At 46.4% G+C, this 9,446-nt stretch overlaps 1 protein-coding gene and 1 pseudogene across 1 annotated transcript; both read right to left on the bottom strand.

Moving 5' to 3' along the window:
* Positions 1 to 958: 958 nt before the first annotated feature.
* On the bottom strand, positions 959 to 2,683 carry LOC123186522 (cysteine protease 1). Its single transcript, XM_044598275.1, has one exon. The coding sequence runs from the start codon at positions 2,565 to 2,567 to the stop codon at positions 1,158 to 1,160; it is 1,410 nt and encodes a 469-aa protein (XP_044454210.1). The 5' UTR covers positions 2,568 to 2,683; the 3' UTR covers positions 959 to 1,157.
* A 2,833-nt stretch (positions 2,684 to 5,516) lies between these two features.
* On the bottom strand, positions 5,517 to 8,619 carry LOC123186523 (geraniol 8-hydroxylase-like; annotated as a pseudogene).
* Positions 8,620 to 9,446: the final 827 nt, after the last annotated feature.

Raw genomic sequence — 9,446 nt, 5'->3', positions numbered from 1 at the left:
TTTTTCGAGGTTTCTACCCGGTAGACACATTTACCAACCACCCTCAGACAAATAGAGAAGTGGAATAATGCAAATTTAAACATTTCTTACAACATGAGGCAACGTCCATCATTCAATATCCAATCAAGACGAGCAACCCCAGCTAACATCAACCTCTTTAGAGAGTCATCGGAAGATCGCCCGGTAGAGAAAGAGAGTCGTTCTAGGCTGACACATAACACAAAGAGACATATATGTAGTGTGGAGGATAGAGTAATTCAATAGTAAAAAAAGGTTGACATTGTCGTCTGATGCACGTGATATTTAAAAAGATATGTGATATACGCAGTAGATATTGAACAATAGAATATGTATCCTAAAAATATGACACCCAAAATTGATATTGTGCAATAGATTATGTATCCCCGTCGCAACGCACGGGCATTTGTGCTAGTCTTAAATAAGTGTCTCAATATAGTACTAATTTTAGTAACAAATTGTACCAAAGTTCAGACACTTATTTTGAAACAGAGGAAGTACAAGTTTGGTCAAAAGGACCAGAAGGAATGCAAGGCTCCGAGATTACTCGCAAAGTTAGAAAAGAAATATCATAGAAAGTTGAAGTAATAAGCCCAGATTTGAAAAGATGGGATCAACTGGCTCCTGGGACTGGTGGATTAGTGGGCCGGCCGTACTGTTGCCACTAGAAACTCCAAATTATCAGCGATAGATGTCGTTTCAGTAGAAGCTATGGCTCTAAACGATGGACTGTTGCTTGCTGATTCAATTGGTTAAAATAGATTGAGGAGGTGCAGGAGCAGCCAAAGTGGTACCGTGAACATGAGTTTCATGAGGCGAACTCTATTGCTCATGAACTGGCCCAGCTAGCTAGCAAAGTTCATGAAGGTAGTTTCTGGTTTTTAGTTTCACCTCCCTCAGTTCTATCTCTTACCGTGGATCATATTAGGAACGATGACCATGATTATATACCACTCCTTATTAAAGAAAAGAAAAACTATATATAAATACAATGACTTCTCATTTTTTTCTACAATGACTTGTCCTAAAACTATGCTGTATTTACAATGACCATTGGAAAAAGATGACTCCTCCTAATAACATACGAGTATTTACAATGACTGCTACGTTATGAAAACAAAAGGCTGTAACCTAAAACGCTAGATCGAAAAGATCGAATCAACAAGATCTGAGACCGCCGTCCTCCGTCGCTTTGCTGGAGTCCGGGGCAGCGCATCCACGGTGTACGGACTTCCCTTGCTCTTGGCGCAGGTGCGGCTCCCAGCGTTGCAGACGGGGTACTCCGACGGGCAGCAGGTCGCCCCGTCCCTGCAACAGGTGGCGCCCTCGGCCGGGCAGCATCCCCACGCAAGGCACACGCTCCTCACGCCGTACGTGCAGCAGCACGTGCTTCCCGCCGGGCACGAGCTGTAGCGGTCGCACTTCTCCTCCGGCGCCGGTGGTGCCGGCTTCGGGTTGGGCCCGTTCTTGACAGGGTAGGACGCGAACATGGCGATGCCGCACTTGCCGGAGCTTGCCGTTACGTTGCGCTCCATCCGGATGTAGCCGCCCTCGCCCCAGCCCGGACCCCACGAGTTGCGCACGAGCCAGAAGCCCTTGCCGCCGTCCGCCTCCGTGCCGTAGCCCACGGCCAGAACGGCGTGGTCTAGCTCCGTGCCGCACCGGCCCGTGAAGACCCCGGACTCGTAGAGCTGGAACTCGCGCCCGCCGGCCTCGATGGCGACGCTCACCGGCTGGTGCGCCACGGCCTTCATCAGCGACGCCTCGTCGTCTGCGGGCACGTCCTCGAAGCCGTCGATGGAGACGACCTTGCGGGCCTTCATAGCGAGGTCGCACTTGCCCTCCTTGGCGGTGTAGGGGTAGTCCTCCGCGGTGTCGATGCCGCCGTTCCGGACGATGAAGTCGAAGGCGTCGTCCATGATGCCGCCGTTGCACCCGCTGTTCTGCCCGTTGCGTGAGCAGTCCACGAGCTCCTGCTCCGACAGCTTCACGAGGTCCCCGGTGACGATCTTGTTGACGCCTTCCACGGCGGCGACCGTGGAGAACGCCCAGCAGCTCCCGCACCGGCCCTGGTTCTTGACGGGCGCGACCGCGCCCTTCTCCCTCCAGTCCACGGACTGCGGCAGCACGTCCTCGGCATGGTACCTGTAGCGATCGCCGACGGCGTTGCGAGCCCTGCCAGCGGCGCCGGCGCCGAGGTAGGCGGCGCGGAACTCGGCGTTGGTGAGGTCGGCGAAGCGGTTCATCCCGAGGCGGAACCCGCCGCGCTGCGCGGCGCGAGCGTTGTGCGCGTCGACGAAGTCGAGGTTGTCCCGGAACGCGCGGAACCGGCGGACGTACTCGGCGAGCGCGTTGTAGGAGCGGCCGTGCCGCGCCAGCCACGCGTCGAACATCGCCCGCACATCAGCCTCCGTGCGGCGCGTCAGACCGCGCGCACCATGCTCCGCGGCGTCGTCGACGTGCGCGGCGGCTGCAGACGAGGAGGCGGCGAAGAAGACGAGGAACACCACCAAGGCCACCACGGCCACGGCCGCACCGCGACCTGCCATGGCCGCCGCCGCGTCTGCTCTTCTCTGGATCGGCTTAGGCCGTGGTGGTGGTGGTGGTGGTCGTACTAGGGATCATTGGTTTCGATCGCTTGTGGTTCTGGGTGGAAGGCTGGTGATCTTATTTTATACGGAGTATTGGTCATGGCCTTGGTCCGTGGCAACGTGGAGTTGTGATCGGGTTCCTTGTGATTGACGTGTAAGAGAGAGAGACCTCTCTGATTGACGTGGAGGTAGATTGGTGCAAGTCGGTTCGACCTCTCTGATCTGATCCTGCGGCTGAGACGCACGCTGACAACTTTGAGGTGTATTCGATTCGGATCGCACGGTCGAGACAAGCACGATGACAACTGCGGCTGGAGTCTCGCCATCCACCACGTAGTATAGGAAACTTGGGCTTTGCTACACGCCTACACCTACGTAAACCTACGTGAAGGCTGACTTGGCATGGTTTAATTGGAACAGAAAACGGCCCGGGCCCCACCCATGAGAATCAGGGTGCGGAAGAGAATTAGATTATAGAAAGTTACATAAGAGTACGTAACAATGTTATGTAGATGTAGGCAGAGGCGTCAACTTGTTAAGGGAGAACCAGTAAGGCCACCTGACCTATCAAAGTCTTAGCAACAAACTTTGTGCGCGCATCTACTCCTAATCGACCACAAAGGCAGCGTGTTGACATGTGGAGAAAACCAACCAGGAGGAGTGTTAAAATTAATGTAGATGCTTCGTTCTGTGGGGAAACTATGAAAGGAGCTACAGGAGCAGTAGCTCGAGATGATCAGGGCAGCTTCATGGTTCATAGCACATGTACAGAATGCAGAAGCGGCAGAGATAGCAGTGATCCGAAATGGATTCTATTTGGCTGCAAAAATTGGATGCAATTCAGTAATAGTTGAATCCGATAGTCTGAACACTGTTGAGGCAACAAACCAAAATGAGTATCTAGGCCCAGAAACAGCAATCATTTCTGAAAGTAAATCTCTTGGGAAGGAACAATCAAAGGCCGATGTGGTCCATTGTTTCCGGGAAGCCAACAGTGTAGCTGATAGTATTGCAAAACACTCTCTTAGCAATAGAGCTTCTGAGGTTTGGGAGAGTTCCACCCCGGACTTTATTTCTCATCTCATTGAAAATGATCTTTCTATTATCTGAGAAATAAAGTTATTTACCCATAAAAAAATGTTAGGTAGGTGTAGCATTATTGTTTGCTAATTGGGGGGAGCAATGCTACACCTACGTAGCAATCAAATGTAAAGTAACGTAATGGCTTACTCCCTCCGTCCTTTGAAAAGTGTACTTCCAACATTGTTGGAAAGTCAAACATTTATATGTTTGACCGTATTTATACAATAATATACTAATATTTATACCATGAAATTAGTAGCATTAGATTCATAATAAATTATATTTTCATCATATACCTATTTATTTTCACAAACATTGATATATTTTTGCACAAACCCGGTCAAACTTTAAGATAGTTTGACTCTCCAACAAAGTTGGAAGTACACTCTTTAAAGGACGGAGGGAGTAGGTGGCTTTTTCAGTTGGAGGAAATTAGGAGGAGGGCCCACCTAGTTGGAATAGGGGGGCGGAGGGATTAGCGGTTAGTCTAATTATGTAACCGTACGTAGGCTTTTACGTAAGTGTAGCATTTTTGAATTAGGAGTCAAAGTCGGGTCAGGTGAATTTCCCATCTGGAAAAGTCGTTGCCCGATCAGCTTTCTATTTTTGAAACTTCAATTTTTTTGTAAAGTTTCGACTACAGTACTGACATTCACAAATTCCAGGCCTAGTTTTCAGAATTTGAATCTTCCTGGATTCTTTTGAAATTTCAAACTAATTGAATTCATGAAGTTTCATAAATTCAAGTCTTTTGGGTAAATTTAACATTTGGAAGAAAAATCAAACTCCAAAATCGTCAAAGGCTTTCCTTTTTTTCTTCTGGATTACACACAGGGGAGAAAGGTGATCGCACATATGAATGCAACATAAAAAAGAAAGAGAAGCGCTTCCTATCTGCCGACCAACGGGAAGCATTCATCAAACCACTCCCATGACGTCAATACATTTTTCATTCCATAGTTGAGATTCTTCCAAAACTAGTTACTACCAATCAAGCCCTATCCCCCCCCCCCCCGTCCCAGCAACCCCTCGTCCATTCTCGGGCATTAGTCTCACCTTCCCCATCCGCGGTCCCATCTCGCATGCCCCCGACGCGGCTATATCTTTGAGCTCTCACCGTCTCTCTTCTTGGGGAACCAACCCTTCCCATGCGCCGGTGACATATCATCCGACGCTGCCCTCACCATTTGTCCATGCCAACACACGAGCAAGCGACCAACCCCCTCGTCTTCCTGGTCATCTCCACCACGTTCGAGCCCTGCAGCCTCTGGTTCACCTCGTCGGAGGGGCATCTCGGTTGTGGAACAAATTCAGCACGTGTCAACCTGTAGGACCCACCCCATCCATGCCCAAGCACCGTCCTCATATGATCTAGGTATTGAGTACTCTCTCATGTTCATATATTTTTTCATATCTCTGTGTGCAAATAGCAGAAGTTGTAGAATCTTAAGTGAACATGGTATTGTCCTTTTGAAGTATGCAGTCATTTCATGGCGGTATTCACTTTATTCTATTTTTTTTCTCATGTGCACTTACTTTGTTTATTCTGTTATTTGAACAAGAACGTTAACATTGTGTATTTCTTTCCATCACCACCCAAAAGTATTATAGCCTAGTTGATAGCCCAATGTGTTATCTTGACGTCACCTCACCATCCCAAAGTAGCCTGGTTCATAGCCTAATCTATTATGATGTGGATCTAAACCTTGTTTCTAAATAGATTTTAATATTTTCTTTTTGCATTTTGTTCTTGTTCATATTCTTGGTGAAAAAGCAGTGGATAATGAAGGAGCATAAGGTTTTAACTCTGAGAGAATATCAAATTTGTCACATAAATAATGATAGAAATTATATATCTCATACATTTGAATTATTACACATTAACAACATCTAAACCACTCTTAAAATTGTGCCTTTTATTTTCATCAAATCGATGTTGCTATAATACAAAGGGGCACATTCTTTACTAGTGTCAGGCCAAAGTGATTTTCCATATCAATCCCATCACGTTCCAGCTCAATAGGAAGACTCCACTTAAACTGCCTTAACAAGGAAGCGGGCATCACATGCACCATCCTAATTGCCAAAGTCATTCCAGGGCAGATTCGACGCCTTGCACCAAATGGAAGGAGCTCAAAATCCACAACCCTAAAGTCAATTGATGAACCCAAGAACCTCTCAGGCATAAACTTCTCAGGTTCTGTCCATACATCTTTATCTCGACCTATCACCCATACGTTTATGAACACACGTGAACCTTTAGGTATTGTGTAACCTTTTGACTATCATCTCAGGTTGTCGTGGCAACAAGAGTGGAGCAGGAGGGTGGAGTCAAAAAGTCTCTTTTATGACAGCTTGGAGACAGGGCAATCGAACAATGTCAGCTTCTTCAATGTTTCTTCTAGAGCCGATAACTTGTGCAAGCTCGACACAAACCTTAGTCATTAATTATGGGTTTCGAAGAAGCTCAGCCATTGTCCATTCCACTGTGCTAGAGCTTATGTCACTACCAGCAACAAACAAATCCTAACATACAAATATAATGTTAGATGAATATAGTCTAGTAAATGTAGCTATTTACTAAACAAGCATCACACAAAGTACAATGTATTATTTGCTAAATGTGGTATAAAAGAATTGACATTGCTTTAAACTACACATTCGTTACTATATGGATGAATCATATATGCAATAATTCGTTCATATGTAACTTGATATTGGATATTCATCTCATTGCATTATAGTAGAAGAAGCTATTGTTCTTGACCCAATTTTTCCTTTTTCACTCACCGATGTTGAAGTGCAATCTTACGAGAGCTATGGTGGAAAGTTTGGAAATGCTGCAAAATTGCAATATCACTGGTCTGAAACGACGGAAAAAACATAAGAATTTCAGTTTTAGATTATTCAGTGCTTATAAAGGAAATTCATATTTAATTTTAGATGATTTGGTTCTTTGTAACACATGGATAGCATGTCATGATTCCTATAAAATTTCCATGCCGATACTATTCTATAGAAATTTTAGATGCATATTAATTTGTATTCAAATGGTAATTTTCACGTTATCAATTTTCATGTTTCTGGTCACATACTAGAGTGAATGTCGTTATAATTATTGTGCTTCCATGTTGTCGTATTTCTAAACTTCAAGGTATATACAATACAGGGCCTCAAGGGATAGGATGGACACCATCAGTGTGGATCTATATATATTGAAATGGTAATGAGTAAAATAATATTTGAAGTGCTCCCTCAAGAGATGTCGTTTTTTTTTTTGCGATGCAAGAGATGTCGATTTTAGAATGGTACATCCTGCATCTTTCTTTTTTTATCATTGCTTGTGTGGTTTGGTCCACTACTAGTTCAAAAGGTTTTACAGTGGTGACAGCATACTTATTTGGCTTGTAGTGGTACCATGCTCCTGAGCTACGGGGCACAAATTTTTCTAGAAAAAACTCTAATATATTTTGGTTTTTTTGCGAGAAAACTTTTAATCTATTCATCTTCAATTATGACAGTATAACGAACACCAGAAATGATAAAAATTACTTTAGATTCATATACCAGCAAGCGGCGAATACAACACTGAAGCAAGTTTTATTGACAGCAGTAGATGATTAACATGCCACAAATATCCACATTACAATTTTGTCTAGGCATAGAGAAATAAGGAACCAAAAAAAATCGACCATCAATAGATACAAATTGGCTACTCTATAATCTGTATCAGGTTTTATTTTTATTCCTGATCTAAAAAGTGAAAATTGGATATGAAGTGCCACTTTAGCTATCTCGATGCCATTTTTGTTTTGGCTGGCTGTGGCCATGTGCCACCATTTGTTTGATCCCCGGGAGAGGCTCAATCAGCAAGGCTGGCCATGTGCTTTGATCCCCGGCAGGCTCATGTGCGGTTCATGGAATCAATCAAAGGGTATATAATACATCGAGTGTACTAATTTTGATCTTTTACTAGATATGAGTTGAAAACTGAAACACCAGCTGCAATCGCAAAGAAGAAAGTTGTGCGTCACCGTGAAATGTGAGCGTAGCGTCTCAGGGTCGAGCAGGTCCTTTCCCTCGTCACGCGCCGCCACGTCGAGCAGCACGTCGAGGTAGTCGTTCTTCCTGGGCTGGCCAGCGTCGCGGCCGCGCAGCCTCTGGTCCACCTCGGCGTCGAACACGGCGTGCAGCCGCGCGAAGATCCACGCCAGGCGCCGGCGCATGCCCTGCAGGTCGGCCGGCGCGAGCACCGGGAAGAAGTCGGACACGTTCGGGGTGCCCAAGCCTTCCATCATGGCCGTGATCACCTCCTGGAAATCCTCGGAGCGGCCGTGGTCGTCGAGGTCGATGGAGAAGATGGTGCGGGAGATAAGGTTCAGGCTCGTCGTGAAGACCGCCGTGCCCTCGCGCGCCAGCCGTGCGACGTGGTCCGTGAGCTCCCTCACCTTGTCGCTCCGGAGGTGGTGGAGCGCGTCGAGCCGGTGCGGCGCGAAGAGCTCCGTGGCCATGATCTTGCGGAACGCGCGCCACCTCGGCCCGGGGGGCAGCCAGGCTACGCCCGCCGCGTGCTTGCCGGTGGCGTCAGGCACGGACCGGGTGGCGACTGGCGAGCACGGAATCATGCCTCTGCAGGAAGCCAGGAACCCCCGAGCCATGGCGGTGGAGGAGACGACCACCGTGGCCCGCCGAGGCGGACAGACATTAGCGGACCGTGGATCTTGGCTAGGTGGGCGAGTGAGCGGTGCGGCGTGTCGCTGTCGCCGAGAAGGTGGAGGCTGCCGATGAGCGGCAGTGGGCGCGGGCCTGGCGGGAAGCCGGAGCGCGCGTGGGCGAGGAGGTTGAGAAGGTAGAAGGAGAGGAGAGAGAGACGACGACTCGACGAGCCATGCTAGCCACGGCGCAAAAGCACAGCCATGGCCACCATTGCTTCCTCTGTGCAGTTCGCGTGTGACACAGGAGACACTTAATAAAAGAGAAACTAAAAAAAAATCATAATCATTGTAGACACTCAGCTATATATCTACTTTCTCGGTTCCCAAATATAAGTCTTTCTAGAGATTACAACAAATGACTACATACGAAACAAAATAAGAAAATCTATACTTTAAAATATGTCTACATATATCCGTATGTTGTAGTCCATTTGAAATGTCTAAAAAGACTTATGTTTAGGAACAGATGAAGTACTTCTTTTGTTTGAAAATAGTACCCCTCTGCGAAATGAAAAACGAACGGTCTGGGTTTTGACAGTGTAGTGGGATGCTGCACATTTCGTATGGGGATATGTGCGCACACAATCAGATACGAAGTATTCCCCTCATTTTGCTACAACACATGTGTTTTCTTCTTCTTTTTTTGGGCTCCAATCACTGTTGAACAATAGGAATTTATTGCACTCAAAATAATTTATTCTTTCAGCGAGGATCACCCACCCATACTTTTAGTTTGATTCCACACTTCGTAACACTATTAACTTTTGAACAAATGATCCGTTTTTCATTCCATTTGCAGATCTGGGTTCATGACATTAAATTTTTAAAAGAAGATCAATTTTGGACATGGTTTGAAGAAGTTCAAATTCGTATGTGGAAAGAGTTCGTGATGACATGATACTGCATGCATACACATATATAGGGCATAATACGTCTTTCGAGGTAGTCTTCGACCAATGATAAAATTATTAATAGGTGAGATGTATGATATAAAAATTATATCATCACAAACTCTTTTCACATACGAATTCGAGGGTAT

The sequence above is a fragment of the Triticum aestivum genome, chromosome 2A (genome assembly GCF_018294505.1).
Source record: "Triticum aestivum cultivar Chinese Spring chromosome 2A, IWGSC CS RefSeq v2.1, whole genome shotgun sequence".
Classification (NCBI taxonomy): domain Eukaryota; kingdom Viridiplantae; phylum Streptophyta; class Magnoliopsida; order Poales; family Poaceae; genus Triticum; species Triticum aestivum.
This window is presented reverse-complemented; position numbering and strand designations above follow the sequence as displayed.

Coding starts and splice junctions, on each gene's coding strand:
- LOC123186522 (XM_044598275.1), bottom strand. CDS start 2,567: ATGGCAGGTCGCGGTGCGGCCGTGGCCGTGGTGGCCTTGGTGGTGTTC.